The sequence below is a fragment of the Dichomitus squalens genome (assembly GCF_000275845.1).
Source record: "Dichomitus squalens LYAD-421 SS1 unplaced genomic scaffold DICSQscaffold_6, whole genome shotgun sequence".
NCBI lineage: Eukaryota > Fungi > Basidiomycota > Agaricomycetes > Polyporales > Polyporaceae > Dichomitus > Dichomitus squalens.
Window position 1 is genome coordinate 627,108 of NW_006766888.1, and position 17,668 is coordinate 644,775.

The 17,668-nt window shown below is 54.2% G+C and overlaps 4 protein-coding genes across 4 annotated transcripts; 2 read left to right on the forward strand and 2 right to left on the reverse strand.

The window, feature by feature from the left end:
• Nucleotides 1–3,211: 3,211 nt before the first annotated feature.
• Nucleotides 3,212–5,543, forward strand: DICSQDRAFT_145225 (uncharacterized protein; the record flags this gene model as incomplete). Its single annotated transcript, XM_007363400.1, has 14 exons — nt 3,212–3,243; nt 3,378–3,670; nt 3,785–3,891; nt 3,974–4,024; nt 4,098–4,258; nt 4,334–4,354; nt 4,433–4,515; nt 4,573–4,688; nt 4,745–4,758; nt 4,828–4,832; nt 4,896–5,032; nt 5,101–5,149; nt 5,206–5,273; nt 5,334–5,543. The coding sequence occupies 14 exons, from the start codon at nt 3,212–3,214 to the stop codon at nt 5,541–5,543; spliced, it is 1,347 nt and encodes a 448-aa protein (XP_007363462.1).
• A 1,135-nt stretch (nt 5,544–6,678) lies between these two features.
• On the forward strand, nt 6,679–9,838 carry DICSQDRAFT_145226 (glycoside hydrolase; the record flags this gene model as incomplete). Its single annotated transcript, XM_007363401.1, has 22 exons — nt 6,679–6,730; nt 6,795–6,830; nt 6,889–7,050; nt 7,113–7,447; nt 7,503–7,556; nt 7,680–7,777; nt 7,845–7,918; nt 7,989–8,059; nt 8,141–8,180; nt 8,243–8,310; nt 8,367–8,371; nt 8,471–8,529; nt 8,589–8,672; nt 8,730–8,770; nt 8,822–8,845; nt 8,898–8,982; nt 9,038–9,123; nt 9,176–9,196; nt 9,251–9,273; nt 9,331–9,373; nt 9,433–9,546; nt 9,608–9,838. The coding sequence occupies 22 exons, from the start codon at nt 6,679–6,681 to the stop codon at nt 9,836–9,838; spliced, it is 1,806 nt and encodes a 601-aa protein (XP_007363463.1).
• Nucleotides 9,839–9,918: 80 nt separating this feature from the next.
• DICSQDRAFT_101734 (uncharacterized protein) lies at nt 9,919–13,741 on the reverse strand. Its single transcript, XM_007363402.1, has 11 exons — nt 13,301–13,741; nt 13,073–13,175; nt 12,268–13,018; nt 11,998–12,210; nt 11,800–11,941; nt 11,452–11,745; nt 11,178–11,392; nt 10,913–11,118; nt 10,658–10,783; nt 10,374–10,529; nt 9,919–10,223 (listed from the first exon to the last, which is right to left on the reverse strand). Exons 1-11 carry the CDS (start codon nt 13,503–13,505, stop codon nt 9,992–9,994), a joined length of 2,643 nt encoding a protein of 880 aa, XP_007363464.1. The 5' UTR covers nt 13,506–13,741; the 3' UTR covers nt 9,919–9,991.
• A 640-nt stretch (nt 13,742–14,381) lies between these two features.
• DICSQDRAFT_167797 (uncharacterized protein) lies at nt 14,382–15,270 on the reverse strand (the record flags this gene model as incomplete). The annotated part of the gene is made up of 7 exons (XM_007363403.1): nt 14,382–14,432; nt 14,493–14,555; nt 14,617–14,688; nt 14,747–14,777; nt 14,840–14,916; nt 14,974–15,036; nt 15,091–15,270. The coding sequence occupies 7 exons, from the start codon at nt 15,268–15,270 to the stop codon at nt 14,382–14,384; spliced, it is 537 nt and encodes a 178-aa protein (XP_007363465.1).
• Nucleotides 15,271–17,668: the final 2,398 nt, after the last annotated feature.

Genomic DNA, 17,668 nt, shown 5'->3' on the forward strand with positions numbered 1-17,668 from the left:
ATTTGTGTCCAGTGAGAATTGACGTGCCGCCGTATTGGCCCGGGACAGTTGGCGGCCTCCGTCCGCAGTCCCATGAGAGCGGTCGAGTGGATTGGCTTGCTATTCAGTTGACTCGTACCAGTGAGAGCGTTTTACGGATGGGGTGTTCATTTTCTCTTCTCTTCACAGTGCTATGTTTGTTAACGCGAACAATATAAATGTTTCGAGGGACCTCACGCAATGGCCTTCGGTGCGTAATGGTGTGGTCAGTGGAAGGCCCCCCCCCCTCAATGCCTGTCCAATCATAGTGGCTATACGCCATGAAGGGGCCGCGTCTCGGGCCGCTCAATACTATCACGTTCACGGGCTATTTGAAGAGCATAATCTCATGAATTACTCCAAGTAGAACTTGCCACGCATGGAAGGATAAGTTTCTATCAGTGAACAGCCTCTTCTGACGACTGATTGTAACTAGACCCCTGTATCAGGTGAGAATATCTACTGCGGTCCCCCGGTTCCGCAATAAATTCACTTCGCTGACCACCCTGCAAATTACGCATAGCGACTTGCGCGCACATGACATCATGGTGTCACTTGTCGCAACGGCTATTTTGCGAAGAGTAGTGAGCGGAGCTAAGGTGACGTCCTGCATTCTGAGCCTTGCCGCTGAGCCTCAGATGCTGTCCGCAGATTGATTGGCCCTGCACTCGTCAAAAGCGCCTGCCTCAACGCTAGAAGTGCAAAGGGCGCGCCGAGATGGATATCTTCGTATGCAGTTGTGGCTCCTTCCAGCTACTGATTGCTACATATGAAATGCGGACGTTTTGTGGTATAAGAGTCTTCGGATTCCCAGCTACGCTGCATTACGGGCGATCCCGCGGACGGTGCGAATGCGCCTTATGCTCCGTTGACCCCAGGTCGACCAAGCGAGTAAGCAAACATCTGTCCCTCATGCGGATCACAGCATTGTCACAATCTGGCAGGACGCATGCACACGCACTTCGCCGATACAGCTTCTATGGTCATTACACAAACTTCTATCCCACTCACCGAAGCATATGGCTATTACACGCTCCATAGGTGTGTGCAATGCGACGTGCACAGCGTCGCGTTCATTTGACGGGGGTGGCTGCAGTGAGTAAAATGACTTCGTTGTACCCAGAGCCTCGCTGACAGAGCTCACTGCGGCGTGCCTCCTTGAGGCCCGGGCACGGTAACAGTTGTCGGCGCTCTGCGGGCACAGCTAGATAAGGTTGTAAACCCGCGACGATGCAGCTTATCAGAAGGCTCTAATGTGATCCCTTTGGCAGTAAGCACTGGCATACCGACATGACGGCAGGCCGAAGCCGCGTAGCAAATTGACCCTGGGAATGTGTCTTCAGACGTAAACCCTGCGACAGCTCCGGGCGTCGTTGTACTCCCTTTTGGCTATGCCCGGTCGTGCCGACGGGACCGACCCGTCCTACCTGTGCAAAGCGTCAATGAAAAGTTCTCGTAATGAGGCGTAAGAAGGTACGAGGCTTTTGGCGATGTGCTGAGTCTGGGTGTCGGATAGTACAAGGATGGGTTGCAGTCCACTCTGGCTGGACGGCGACCGAACATCCCATGGCAGGCGGATGAACACCACCAACCTGTCCGCGTTTTACTGGAATCCTGGCAGCCCTGGACATTATGATATGATGATCCGCCCTTCGGAGCTTGTATACGGCGCATTCCATATTGTTGGTGTCATGACACACCACCGCCGGGAGTGGCATTGCACGAAGCGCACAAGCTCGCTCGTTGCACGACGCCCAATCAGGTGTTGCATCGTTTCGCAACATCAGTCGGCATGGGTAGCGAGAGCGCAACCCGCTGACCGCTATATACTCGCATCGTTTGGTGTTATACCGAAGCGACCGATTTGCTATCGTCAAGATTTTGACTAGACGATAGGCTACGAAACCTCTCCGAGGCCCGCTCTCGTCGGACAGCTCAGATGGTTGCGGTGTCAGCTCAGGCCTTGATGTCTCTGATGCCGCTGCCTGAGCGCGTGCAAGAGACGTCTCGCTCGGAAACCTCTCCTTTGATTCTCCCCCATGCATCGGCGTGGGTGAGCGTATCCTGTCGAAACTGGTTCTGGCCACCTCCCACAGGCGGTCCCTAGCCGATGCATGGGGTGGCTGCTCTGGATATCTGTCTCGTCGTCCGTGCCTGGGGCGAAACTTGCGCCAAGTCGCGCGCTCGTGGGTGCGCACCATGCATCCCTGAGCGTTAAGACGTCGCCGGAATGGAGCCGAAGTGCGGCCGGAGCCGGGCCAGTCGCTCGGCGGAGAGGAAGGACTTGCCATGTCCGTTGCAAAATTGTCGTGCGTCCTGTCACGTCCATGTCCGGTTGTGCGGCGACCCCCGGAAGGCACGACATAATGTAACCCTGACGGCACGCGGATGGTCTTGAGGCGATATTGCCCCTCAACCTCCTACAAGTCAAACTCTCGCGAGCTTCGTGTTGATCACAGACCATTCATGTGGGTCGGTTTGACTTGCGAAGATGGCAGCGCGCTGGGGATGCATTAAGAAGCGAGGCTGAGAACTTTGACGTCGGAGCGTGCCGAGCATGTGAGTTCGAGTGACCTTTCGTCCCCACGGGCCTATGAGCCTGCCGAGATCAGACGAAAGGACGTCAGGGTTCCCAATCAGCCCCGTGGCGTCTCGCTGCGTCAAACATTCGGGACGCACGCAAAGACTGACGGACCTCGCCTTCCTTTGCAGGTCGCACCAGATCTGGCCCGATCCGTAGTATCTCAGGCTGTTTGTTACTGAGATGGCGTTGCCCAGCCCTTGAAGCGGTTCCATTAGAACAGAGGTCCGTTCCCGGAAGCACGCATGGCACTGAGAAACTCAGATCATCCACTCGCATAGCGCGCTACCCGATTTATTGACGGCCCACCCAGCATACTGCGGGTTCGGAGTGGCCGATAACGATCCGTTCACTCAAAGTCATGTCCGAGCACATATCTCCAGATTGACATTTCCCTCACATTACGCGACGCGACGCGCGGAGAACTTTCCGGCCACCCTCATGAGAAGTCCGCCCGAATACTTAAGGAGATGGCTGGAGCACATTGGGAGCAGGTCCTCAGTCCACTTTTCCATCTGCGACGCTTCCCGGCTCCTCTCGATCGTCTGCCAGCTCTCAACCTCTTCTCCTCTTTTCTACAACGCGATCTACGTCTTCTCAACTGCGGCGGTCATGTTCAAGAACGGTCCCGAGTACGAAGAGCGGTTAGTGCTCCCACACTCCGCGCACCCCGACCTGCGGCGCGTGGTCCCTCGTCGTGTTGTCCTCCCCGACGACATAGGACACGACCCCGCCGCCGTCGGACCTGCACAGATGACGATGCTGACGCGTGGATTAGGCTCGCCCGTCCCTTCGTTCCACCCACGGTCACGCTGAAGCAGATCCATGATGCCGTTCCTAAGCATCTTCTACAAAAGGATCCACTCCGGTCCACCGGCTACGTGGTCCGGGACGTCTTCTTTTGCGCGCTTTTCTTTGCGTTCGGCGCAGCAATCGAGCCCCTGGTCTCAAGCAACTTCCTGGGCTTCGTCCCCTTGACGTCTCCGTGGCAAGCCACGCTCGCCCGAAGCCTCTTGTGGTTGACGTATTGGTGGTGGCAAGGCATTGCCTTCACGTCCTTCTTCTGCATTGGTAAGGCAATCTAGCAGCTCATCGTAGTGCACGTCAAGGCGCTGACCATGTGGACGTCCGTGCATCCTCGTTCCCCACAGCGCATGAAGTAAGTGGTCCCCAATGCAGTTATAGGCAGGCACGGGAAGGAGGGATGCTCATTGTGCCTCCCCCAGCTCGGGCACGGAACCATGTACAAATCGTGGTGGGCTAACAATATCCTGGGCTTCTTGCTCGATACGGTGCGTGGTCTCCCTAACGTGACTGTGGGACGCTCGTATCCCACGCTCGCGAACCCTGTACTGATTGTCATGGCGAGAGCAGTTTGTCTTGGCGCCCTTCTTCGCTTGGAAAGTCAGTCACAATGCCCACCACGTGCGTTTTACGTCCTTCTGTTGCCCTCCACCTCGAAATTTGCGTATTTGACACACGGTGTATCCTTCCACAGAAAGCGGTGAACTCTATCGAGCGCGACGAGAACTACGTCCCGCACTTGCGCAGCCATTACAACCTTCCACCTAAGGAACGGGCCACGACAGCCGATTACGCCGAGGTGTTTGAGGAGACCCCTTTATTCACTGCCGTGCGGATGTTCGTTATGCAAGCGATGTGAGTACTTCGATGGCTTGCGCCGGTCACGGCTTGCGGCCACGAGGGCTTTTGCTGACGTTCAATGTGTTGCAGGGGCTGGTGGTTGTATCTCAGGTACGCCCTGCGTAACTCAAACACGTTTTAATGTGAGAAGTGCTGACGCATCTGGCTTCTCGTGTGACTGTCCGACAGCTGCAACAAGCTTGGGGCAAAAATGTATCCGAAGGGCACCAACCACTTCTCCCCCTACTCGCCCTTGTTCAAGGACGGACAAAGTTTGTGCATTTGTCTCAACGCAGCAGAAGCGTTGTACTGAATAAGCTTGGAAACAGGGCTGAGCATATTTATCTCGGACGTTGGGCTAATCGGCATGATGTCCCTGCTGTATCTTTTTGGACAAGCCTATGGCTGGAAGGCGCTCGTTGCCTACTATGTCATTCCCTATATCGTAAGTGCCACACCGTCACATTCTCAGTGCTAGTTCTTATGGAGTTTTTTTGATAGTTATGCAACCATTGGTATGATATCTGCCATCCTGATTCTGCATAGCGTAATTTACGAATTTTGGACTTTGATGTGCCCTTCAGGATCGGTATGTCGAATCGCGTTCCACTCGGAGTCAGGGTCAAGAGAGCTATGCTGATGCTTTTCGCAGTGATGGTCACCTTCCTCCACCATTCTGACCCGACCATTCCGCACTTCCGTAAGGAGGAGTGGTCCTTCCTTAGGGGTGCTGCTTCCACTGTTGACCGTCCCACGCTTGGCTGGATCGGCCGCTTCTTCTTCCACAACGTACGTCTGTGCCGTCTTCTGAGCACAGTTGTAGGGAAGACTAAGGCTCCACTTGTTTTGTCATGTAGGTTGCACATGATCACGTCGCACACCACTTCTTCTCGCACATTCCGTTCTGTAGGTTCTGTGGCTCGATTTCCTCCGGATAAACGCTTACCTGTCTGCCCGAACAGATCATCAGCCAGCAGTCACAGATGCAATCAAAGCTGTCCTGAGAGAGAACTACAACTACGATTCTACGGTACGCTTGAGGGCTTGCGAGAGGGTACACTTCAAGCACTGACTAATTGTTTCCTGACAGAACACTTTTTACGCCCTGTACCGATCATTCACGGAGTGCGTTTTCATTGAGGACGAGGGCTCGATCGTGTTCTATAAGAACAAAAACGGCGTAGCGGCCCGTCATGTTGCCGAGGATGCAATTACAGCCATCAAAAAGGAAGGCTGGACGCAAGAAGACCAGGACAAGTTGGCCGAGGGTGCCCTCTCGGACTCCACGAGGTCAGAGTGATTGATGTAGGGCGTGGATAGGGCTGCGCGGGGCGCTACAAAAATAGACTCACCACTAATGAAACCTTCATAGACTTTGACTGTATTTATTACTTTGTATCCAGCAGCAATGTGTAATACCTAGACATTCAATCAGTCATCCCTCTGAGTCCGATGAGCGGTGAGACAGTCGTTTGCGGTCCGTGCGTGGTGCCCGAAGACGCCACGACCAGCACTGCCACCGCGTGGACGGCCGGCGGCATCGCTGAACGCAATCGTCCCGTTGGTCCTCGTCAGATGACAACAGCCTCCGAAGCAGTCGACGTGTGTGATGTTCGTTTAGTACAGGTGACGTTCGAGACTCTTTCAACCGTGCCTAAAGAACATGATTTTCTGTCGCCAGGTGAGACTTTTGTGTCCATCCGGGAATCGCTTTCAAGATCATGAGGTTGATCCGCCACTTCGCCATCCAGACCGCGGCCCGCGAACGCCAAAGAAGAACTTGTGAGTTCGAAAAATCGTCACGAGTGTGCGGTGTCCGCCACTCGGTGGCCCAGGAGCATATGCAGTTGCATCCCTCAATACGTCACATACTCAGTTCTGCTCCATAATTCCGCCGGGATCAGCATCGTCCGCTTCTCAGTTGATTCAACTTGGCCCTCCCGAAGCTTTTCCTAACGGGCCGCTCATGGTATAAATGTCAGCGTGCAGTTGGTGTGGTGCTCGCCAGAGCGGACGCGGACCCTAGCCTGTTTCTGAACCAAGTTGAACGGGATGAGAGTCGAACTTCATAGCACCTTCCTACTCGCCTGCTTAGCGGTACGGTCCGCAGCCGTCACTGTGACGGTCAGCAAGACAGCAAGCCATTCCGTTCCGTCTACTCTGTGTAAGCAGGTCCCCTGCTGAAAGTGTTGGCTATGTTCCTCTGACTACTTGCTTCTACAGATGGACAAATGTTTGAAGTAAGGGCGCTGTTCGTTGTGATTCGTGCCCTCGGATGCTGACAACTTTGCATGTATGGCGTCTTCAGGATATCAATGTGAGTGTCATCTATCCCCTGCGAAAGCTTCTCACGATATCTTGCTGAGCGGGCTGGATTAGCATGTACGTTACTTCGCTCGGTATCTCCAGTACGCGACATGAATAACGAATAACGAATGACTCTCGCTGCGATCGGGCAGAGCGGGGACGGTGGTCTCTATGCAGAATGTGCGTTTCTTCAATTGCTGTAAGGTCTCATGCATTGGACTCACGAGACTTCGGTCAACAACAGTACTGCAGAACAGGGCTTTCCAACAGGTGACGCCAAGTAATATTTCAGGAAATCGCCCTCAAAATAAATGTCGCCTCTGATCATGGTCCCTCAGACACCACGGCGGCTTTGAACGCGTGGCGCCCCCTCGGCGATGCACAGCTGACTGTCATCGCTGATACAAAACCGGTTTCCAATGCTCTGCCAAACTCCCTGCAACTCATTGTTCCGAGTGGCTCAACTGGCTCTGTCGGTTTCACCAACGAAGGCTTCTGGGGTATGATATCGTTCTTCCACGTCACGTTCATGCGGCTGAGTGATTGGCAAACCTTGATTTAGGAATCAAGGTCGATTCATCCTGGACATACAAAGCGTCTTTCTACTACCGCTTCCCGGCGTCCTCGTCCTTTTCCGGGCCGCTGACGGTGGGCCTGCGCACTAACGCTGGGACGGTCCTTGCACAAGCGACTGCTCAAATCCGCAGAACAACGAGCTGGCAGCAGATAACCCTCGATCTCAAGCCGACATCTTCTGCTCCCGACATCAACAATAGCTTCTTCATTTCGGTAGATGGCCCCAAGGCTGCGGGTCAAACTATTCACTTCGCCATGCTCTCCCTCTTCCCTCCGACCTTCAAGAACAGACCGAATGGGTTGCGCATTGACATTGCTGAGGTCTGTGTAGTGCTTGACGCGATCAGTGACAAAGCATTCATTCAGCGCTCGATAGACTCTGGCTGAAATGGGTCCGGCCTTCTTCCGATTCCCGGGCGGGAACAACCTGGTACGTCCTCTTATCGCGCCTATTCTGACGTATTCGGGAATAAGCTCACGCTTGTAATGTAGGAGGTAAACTTGTCATCATACAAAACGGCTGGTCCAAACGCGTGTTATATTTTCTATGTAGGGTCAAACCCCGGCAACGAGGTGGCAGTGGAATGCTACCGTCGGGTCTTTACTCGATCGTCCTGGGCGTGTCGGCGACTGGGGCTATGTGAACACGGAGTAAGCGACACATTCACACGGGTCAACGTTTCTGTCGCACTCAATATCCGCCGAATCTCGTGCGCAGCGGTCTCGGCCTTCTTGAGTTTCTGCAGTTTTTCGAAGACGTAGGGATGGAACCTATCATGGCCGTCTGGTCAGGCGAGTATATCTTCCGACGTAACACTATTTCAAGCCCGAGCTCACGCGTGCGTCTCGCCCGCCGTACCAGGTTATGCGCTCGGAGATACTAGTGAGCCTGAGAGCGCCCTTGCACCCTTCATTCAGCAGGCCAAGGACCAGGTGAGTGCTTCTTCCCGCGGGCACCGGCAAAGTCGGACAGCCTGACCCGTGCATCCCGCGGCGTGCCTTACTGTCCTGCAGATCAATTTCGTCATCGGTGACCCTGCAAAGAGCGCACCAGGTATTGTGTTTGTCTTGAACTACATTCTTATTTGACGTTTACAAACGGTGATGGTGATTCAGCGGCCCTGCGAGCTTCGTTGGGACACCCAGAGCCATTTAATCTGCGGTTTGTGGAGGTTGGAAACGAGGTGGGTTCTATCGCCTATCAGAACGGCGCAGATCATCGCCTCCGTAAATAGACAAGCTGATGTTTGTTTCTCCATAGGACTTCATTGGCTCAGCCCCTTCGACGTGAGTGCATCCATCTTGCCCTAGATGAGATCGACCATTGAGTTGAAATCGCTAAAGATACCCGTACCGTTGGCGCGACTTCTTTGGGAATTTGAGTGCCGAGTTCCCTAACCTCCGTACGTTCTCTTCCATTCTTTGCGGTACCACCGCAGTCTGATGCCCACACCCGCTGTAGGGTTCATTGCGACCTCGGATGTGGGGAGCCCAGTTCTCTCCCCCGCTCCGCCGTCATATGATGTCCACGTCTATCAGACGCCGAGTGAGAGTCTAGAAGCGACTTTGCATGCTCTCAGGGTCTGATCTCCCCGTGTCCCAGCTTGGTTCTACCAAAACGCGTTTTATTACGACTCGTTTGAGGTGAGTGAACGTCGTGAATCAGCAACACGTGTAAACTCAATATGGCTCCAGCGCGACGGTACCACCTACTTTGAGGTTTGCTGTTGGAGGGTATTCCCTTGACCTTCCGACGCTGATCCCGCTTCAGGGGGAGTACGCTGCAATTTCTACCAACGCGAACGACATATTTGGCACACCTGCCGACGGGCGCCTGTCATGGCCAACAGTACAGAGCAAGCAGCTTCCCACAAGTGAGACAATGCACGAATCTGATCATGAACATACCAGGCTCTTCCGGAGAAGCTGCATTCATGACTGGATTGGAGAGAAACAGCGATATCGTGTTCGCGGCCTCCTATGCGCCTTTGTTGCAGGTGAGGCAATGCCTTAATCCTGTACGATAGCCAATGCTTACTAGTCGTGCAGCATGTCAATTCTACGCAATGGGTACGTCTCCGCGGTGATTCTGGCAGATATCCTTGAGTTAAGTTCGATGAATAGACGCCAGACCTGATCTCCTTTGAGTACGTGTCACGCTTTATGGCAAATTTGGCATATCTTGTTAACCTATGCGGTTGCAGTGCTGGATCAGTGATCAAGTCCACGAGCTTCTATGTACAGAAGGCAAGTCGTGCAAGCAGCCTATTCTTGTCTACGCAGCTCATTCATGGTGCTCGAATTAGCTGTTCGCGACCAATCGGGGTGATCAGTACCTCCCAAGCACGCTGCCGACGAACGGTGGCACATTGCACTGGAGTGTCACCCGCTCGTCAAGTTCCGGCGAAACTTTCATCAAAGTAGGTTACTCAGCCCCTTGAATCGGTCCTGTTTCGCTGCAGATTGACACAACACTAACAGGTCGCTAACGCTGGCAATGCATCTGCGAGTATCACATTCGACCTGAGCCAGTTCAGTACGGTGGCCAGCTCGGGAACTCTGCAGCTCCTGACTGGTCCAGAGACGGCGAGCAACACGCCTGAAGCGCCACAGACCATCTTGCCCAAGACAAGCGCGATCTCCACGGGCAAGTCGTTCACATATAATGCTTCTGCGTTCAGTGTCAGCGTCATTATGACCACGACACATTGAACGCTCCGACGGGGAGGCGATCCCGGTTCCTTGACTGCGTATGGCCGTTGGAGAGTATAGGACGCACGGAGGTGTGGGAAGAATATGTGATGAACGATGGGCAACGTTTGCGCTGAATTAGGCGATCTGTAAGCAATAGTGATGTCCGAGTATCTACTGTAATTTTGTGAGGTCGATTTCCATGGGCTCCTCCTCCCCTAAGTCGTCAAATGCGTGTTGTATCGCAGGCAGGTACGTGTTGAGCTTCCACATGTCGCCCAAGCGTATCCGAGAATAGTCGAATGCAAGCCCAATGAGGGGCCCGCCAGACGTTTCGCCTTGTCGAGGCGGCATCCCAGGATAACGGGCAGAGAAGTGGGTCAGGAGAATTTTCTGAGCCCGCATACTGTTTACCCGAACGTTTATTAGACAACATAGCCTCGCGAGATGAAGTGCTGCCGTAGCGCGCAGGATGGGATGGGAGATAGAAGTCGATGGGCAGAGAAACACCCACCCGGCAGCAGCTACGGCACACCAGATTACACCAAACACTCACCGCCTGCCCACATCGATCGCTTGTGCCGAGGTGCTGTGGGCCTTCTCTCGCGCCAGCTCCTCTTCTTCGGGGCTCATGCTCGACTCGTGGATAAGCAACGTGACGTCGCGGCCTGCCTTGACCAAATTGTCCGTCGGCATGGTGTCCCCGGAAAAGCTTAATGGACAATCGCGTCAGTTCCTCCTCCGATCCGCGAAGCTTTATCACTCGCCGCGGCACATCGCAGATACGATGTCGAGGCAAGATGACAACGAACGAAAGACGATGGAGCTGATTGCACTCACGCCATGCTCCATCCGTCCCTGTGCCTGATCACCACACCGTAGCAGCGGGTTCGGTGCGCGACATCAACGGTGGTGAAGCTTTTCAACCCGAGCGCATGGCACATCGCTTGAGCATTCTCGCGCGACCTATGTTGTTTGCGTTCCGCATTGCGATTCCCCGATTTGGCGAACACGAGTACCATGCGATGAAGGCATTCCGAATCAAACTGTCAGGTACGCATATTCGACGCATTTAAGGCGGGCTTGTCGGCGTACCTTTCTTGGTTCATGAAGGGCTCGTCTTCAGTCTGGTTCCTTCCGTACGGGCGAGCGAATCGCCAATTAAGCGCGTCTGAGAGGACCATGACAATCCCATTGAGATCTGCCAGCCCTTGATCTTCAAGCTCTTGACGTTCCAAGAGGTACATGAGGTGGTGACGAAGGCCGACGACATACAGTGGGTCCGTGGGAGGTGGGTTCATCTATGACCTCATACCGTGAAGTTCGAAAGCATATGCTGGGGTGGGTGCCGAGGACGTACCTGCGCACGCATTGTCAAAATCTTCGACAGTCCCATGTGATGGTCGCCGTGCATATGACTCAGGTAGATGCACTTTATATTACGCAATACCTCCCAAACACCTGTGGACCTCGCGGGATCGTCGCCGAAAGATCGAACAAGTTGGCCCCAGGTACCCTCGCCACAATCGAGAAGGATGCTGCCGTGGCCCGGGATCTGAATCAACGTTCCGGACACTAGGAGATGTATTGATGAATATGCAGCATTTTTCACTCGTCACAAAGAATAGGAATACCATTTCGCAATAAGGTGGGTATAGCACTGCCAGTGCCGAGAGGAGTTACCACGACGTCGTCTCCTGGTTGGCTCGCCGGGCTACGTCGGCCTATCCGCTCAGCAACGCGCGCCTTCACGGCGGCGAACTTCTCGTTGACTGAAGCCGATAGTTCGGGCAAAGATTTGGACTCAGCAAGCGTCTTGAACGCATCCTCCTTTGCTAAGGAATCGTACCCAGGTGCATTGAGGGGTCGGAGGCCGAGTAGAAGATCTCTTCGAGACAAGATTGTCCTTGTGGGAAGACCGGTGATGGCTGCATATCATGAACCTTAGGCTACAGGGAACATATATGCGGGTAGAAACGTACAAGCAAGATCTCGCTGAGGAGCTAGTTCATATTTTGGGATGGGGAACATATCAGCGTCCAGTTGATTGAGCTTCGCTTGCACGAGTGCCGAACGAGTGAAGGAGATTTGATTTGGCGTGTGCTCTTTTGAAGATACTACGTGCTGCAAACAGAGCATCTCAGTAACAGCACCCTCCCCGTTGCTAGCTCAAAACTTACGTAAGTCTCATCAGAGAACCCGTTCATGAACGACTTATACCGTTCATCTTCGAGTACTTTGGCGCTACACATATGATACACGGCGTACACGGGATGCTGCCTCCGGGCCGTCTCTTCCTTTGAGCGATATTGCGAGAAGAAAGGTGAGTCCGCAAAGGATGCCATGAGGGAGGGTATGTATGCCGACGTTGGCACGTCCAGTATGAGAATCGACTATTGAGCACCGTTAGCGTTGACGCACAGCACAAGTGCTGCTCACAAACGACCTACCTGAGGGCTCTCGCTTGGGCCAACACAATCCTCCGGTCTGACGGTACGCTGCAGCTTGCCACCTTGACCGTCGTCTACCTCGAATGTGATCGTCTCGCCCTTGATCAGTCGCCCTCGGATGGGACCACGAGGAATGCCAAGCTCCTCCGCCTTCTTCGCATCGAACTTGCCACGAACAGTCGGCCCAACCAGGAGGTACCCGAGCGTCGGCAGCCCTTCGGGTCCCATCTCCAGACGGGGGAGCCGGGCGTGCTTCTTGTCATTTGCAACTGGCGATCGTGCTCGAGATGACATCGGAGCGCTCGCCGTCTGAACGATAGTCTGTCTCGCCTCGCGCTTCTCCTTCTTAGAGAGGCCGATATCCTGCTCTGGGGGAGCCTCCAGCGGAAACATCTCCTGCAGCATGAGCTTTCGCCATTCTTGAGCGTCTGAACCAGTGAGCGAGGACGGAGAGAAATCGCTCCTCTTCGCACGCTCGTAGATGACTGCGGGCACTGGAGACGTAGACTCGACGACGCTGTCACCAACTGGCGGCGGAGAAGTGCGTTTTGAGGAAGTTGGGGGAGAGAGGGAACGTTTTCTCTTCAATGGCCGTTCTGAAGGGTCCCCAGCAGGTACGGTCTCAACAGACGGGTATAAAGGGATGGAGTGGACCGTGATGTTTTCGTCCTGAAAAATTGGCGGCGGCGAGTTGAGGCTTTCGTGCGCGGGAGTGGTTGGAGCTTCCACCGCCTTGACAGTCATCATTGAGCTGTCACCTTTCCTTGAACTTTTGGAAACCCCATGGAAAGGCATGTACACGCACCGATATGTATACCCGCGCATGGTAGCGAGATAATGCATCAAGCCATACGGTCCCACGATGTCCATAGCGGGCACTGACGCGTCCGCACAAAGCATCAAGAGGCCTGTTCAGATAGTGAATTAGCTCTATAGCTACAGTACATGGCGAGTCTATGCAGTAGCTCTGCGGATATGCAAACGCAAACAGCCCTTTACATTGGTGCGCACACGAGCAAGACATCACACATACCAGCAATGCCACCACACCTCTGTGTCCCTGCACCCGTCAAGAATAACCCCTTCAACCTTCTAAAGGAATGGTGGCTCTGCAACCATGACCGACCCAAGCCCTCGCTGGCATTGAAGATGTACTTGGCCGTTCCAAAGTTGACGAGGAGAGAGGGCTCCGTGTCAGACGACGCGGAGGTCAGAACAGAGACATTCCAGGTCGCCATGCTCGGGTCCCTCAATGGGACAGATTGGGAAGCAAAACTGCGAAGAGCAGGCGCAAGTCGAAGAGTGCTTGAGTTGACAGCGAGATTGAAGGAGTGTGTCGCCCTACGACATATCCAAGCCAGATTGCTAGGGAAACCCAAGATATTGTGAGACAGCCTGCAATTTGCCTAAGGTCCAAGGTTCGGAATTGTGAAGGTGAATGAACGTATGTCAGAAGTCCTATGGAGAAGGAGCTTCTGCGGGGGTGAAAATATGAGGACAGTACTTGGCCAGCCAACAGAACCTTCTATGTAGCGCTAGAGGTATACTAAACGCCCGGAAACAGCCGACCAGACCAAGGCGGGCCGTGTAAGCACAATACCAACGACCTTCATCTTCTATTCTTCTATGTAAACCTTCAATTCTATGCCAAGTGAATTTCACCGGGGTGTTTTGAGTGCAGTTTTTCTGATGGGTCCTGCATCTCGTTGTCCGTCAAGATGCACCCAAAGCAATAGTGATCGAACTTGAGGTGTCCCAATTCGGCAGGCGATTGAGGATACTGCCAATGTTCATTGACATTTCCCCTTTAACTCAGAAGTTCTACTGTTCCGTACCTCTGCTGCTCTCGGGGGTAGAAGAATCTAGGATGCTCCATGTCTGCAACAGCACTAAGGGCCACTTTGCGCACAAATACCGCCAAATATTGTCATTCTACACAACAACAGGAACAAAGAGCTTCCCCACCACATCGACTCTACCCTGACCAAGAACGGTGAAGTCCGGAGCATGTAAGCAGATACCTCTCTAGCCATGAACCATGTGGTGCTCAGCCGTTTGGACCGCCATCACGGGACACCACAAAACGCGGGCAGTGCAGTTAACCCCAAACCACCCTAGGACTCGTAGGTGGTGATGGTCTGCGTGAAGGTGACGTTCAGGGCGGTCTGTGAAAGAGCATTCAGTCGATGTCAGGGCAAGTATCACGTAGGATAAAGAACACTGACCACCTGAGCCAGGGCGGGACCCTCCTCAGTGGGGATGAGTGCGATCACACCGAAAGCGAAGGTCTGAAGGGAACGCAGATTTCGTCAGCTTTACTCCATTGACTGAATTGCTAGCTCTACGCACGTCTACGACAGCCTCGAGGGCCTCCAAAGCGACCGCGATGGGAGCCGTCAAGAAGAATTGAGCAGCCAGGGACTATAGGATCATTGTCACGGTCAGTGTCATGTAATACTTCCAGTGATGATATACGTACATGCTTGCCGATGATGATCTCGAGAAGCTGCCTGAATGTCAAGGAGGGTATGTGTCAGAAGAAGGATCTCTGGAAGGTAAATATGTCCCTTACTGGTGGACCTCGACGAACGTCGTCAACACGTCGACGACCTCGATGGCTACGTCGTCCGGGTACGCAGGAGTGGAGGACTGCGAGATTATGAATGAACCCCACGTATAAGCGTCAAGGTGCATAGGACTACCGACCGAGAACTCCGCATTGAAGCTGGTAACAGCGGTGGTGATGTTACCAAGACCGGTTACAATTTCCTGAAACCAGGTGTCAGAAAGTGGCGGAGCCCCAGAATGCATAGTAAGACTGACGAAGCCGTCGATGGCAAAGTTCACGACGCTCAGGTCGTTGACGGTAGTCGCCAAGCTGGAGGACACGCTGGTGAACGTCTGGATCGCGGAGATGACGACGTCGGAGCTTTGCGCCATGGCACCAGCCGCACCCAAGACGACTAGGGGGACGATGTTGACGAGGGTGCTGAAGAACTTCATTGCGAGATAAAGCTGAGTGCTGTCGAGAGGAATAGAGAGGCTGTGTGAAGCTGCTGTGTGCGTCGAGAGATGTGAGGAGCTGAAGAGCAAAGGGCCAAGGCATGTCGATTCTTATACGAACATGGATGAAAGTGGGCGCTCGCCACAGACATCCATGATGACTCTCTTGCTGCCGTCCGGCGTTGTAAACTACCTGTGCGTCCACAGTGTCAGCAGTTCAGAAGCAGTGAGGTAACAGGCGACGCACCTACTTGCCGCCTGTTAGGTGGTGCCGTAGCTCCGAAATGCATGGGCTTCATCATGCAGTATGGCCAGTTAAAAGGCGTCTGTGTGCGGTACAACACAAAGGTTTCAGCCGTAAGGGAGCTCTGCTGTGAAACGGTAAGGTGCCCGGTGTAGCATTGGGAGTCACTGAGAGGGCGTGCCCGCCTTGGTCTCAAGGCTACCAGCGTCTTTCCCCGCATTTCGGCGACTGCGAAGATGCATGGCATTGGAATGCGCATTCGCAATACGAGTTTCTAGCCGAATAGAATAAGAGCCTATGGCGTGCTGTATGACTAGTCCATGCTCTCGTACGTAGCGGCCACGCTCCGGGAACTGATCAGCCATTTCAGCGTTCCTAATGCAGCCAATGAGGGAACATCCGGTGTTAGTAACATCAGAAGGCCCACCTAGACCACAACCGCTGGGCTCATTCCCTAATGCCTAATTTCTACGCAATAGCATGGAAGTATTTTCCCAAGGCCAAAGACCGCATGTGCATCTCAGTCTTCCCCTTGCTGACAAAACCGATAAAGGAGACAGAGACGCCCACCGGCGTTAGGGTGCGCATCCTTGTAGCGTGCCCTTCGAGTTCATGACGTTAGTTGACGGATGCAGGCTGGAAACGAGGGAAGTGTGCCATCCACAACGACCATGCCCGGAGCGTCATACGATCGTCTGAGCTGCCGAACGCCCTAAATACGAGTTGTACGGGCATGCCGGTGACTGTGGACATGGGAGTCTCGTCATGGGCTTTCGTGACGTACAGACAGCTGCTCTGCACATCCTCGCGGACCAGGATTAGGAGGCGAGTATCCTCACGTGGCCCATTCCATACAACCAACGATGAGTCAGGAGACAGCAGCGTTCGTAGATATGTACGGTAAACCATACCTCGTGGCCAATACGAGCAGCTTCAGTAGATTGAATGCAAGCGTTACTAGTGCCGCGACCAAAGTGGCATTGAAGTTGCATGCAAAGCGCCGACGGACAGTGCGTCTAGGGTGCCAGGCGCCGGCCCGAATCACAGGCGCCCGCCGCCCCCAACACCAACGCCCATCGGGCATAGCGCAGTCACGGTCTACATACCAATAATATTGTGCCAGCGACTCTGTGAGTTAGGCCCACATCTAGCGTACCAGATATGTGGCCCTCTTTGTCTCTTCGGGAAGAAGCGGAGCGCTCGAAAGCGTCTCATACTCTCTAATTTTGCCCATCGCAACCTCTCGAGTCGCAACGCTGGTGGGATCGGGCCGTCATGGTTAAACCCCCCCTTTCAGGTGATGCCTTGCGTGCCTTTTCCGGAGTCGTCTGTGCCTCCTCTCCACATGGGTGGCCAGGACTTGCAAGTTTCGCAGCGCCCGGGGACCCCTCCGGCCCTCTTCCCGCCGTGAACCGCTGTTCTGTGAGCCACTTTGCGCTCTCCTTGCCTGCAGACCCTCTCTTCTCCTTCCTGCGCTCTGCCTGCCTCCCGCTGTCCTGCTTACCCCATGGACGCTGTCGCGCCGAAAGCACATCAGCATTTGATGCGCTCCTCATGATCGCACTTACGCGCTTACCATCAGCGCCTCTGACCTGTTGATATCGCCTCGTCCGTCGTGACCGCCGCCTCCCGCTCCCGCCTCCCCGCCTCCCGCCATAGACCTGCTCGCGCTAAGGCTTGGAATATGCTTGCACACTACATACTTGTCGCTCTGGTTTCTCCCTCTTTCCGGCCGCCTTGGGCAGCGCCCTCGACCTCACCGCCCGCGCCTGTAGCTCGGATTTCAACTCTTGATGGGCGCATGATAGCCGTGCCTGCGCGCACTGCTCGGCTACTCTCTGTTTGCATGCAGTAGGTAGGTTTCAAACCGTCGAGGCCAGATTGCCCTTCAAGTCAAAACCGCCGTTGTAGGTTACTCCTTTTCAAGACCTCAGGCCTCAGCTGTGACCTGCCCATTGCACGACGTCTGCTGTCGCACCGCGCCAGCCATGATCTCGTCCTCATGCGTTTGCTTCTGCTCCTGCTCCATCTTATGCGGGTTTCTTTGCCCCTCATCCTGACACTCGTCTTGCTCGTTTGTCGTGTTCGACATCACTGCTTCTGCTAAATGCTCGTGTTGCCCGAAAACCAACAATAAAGTCATGTGAGAAAGAG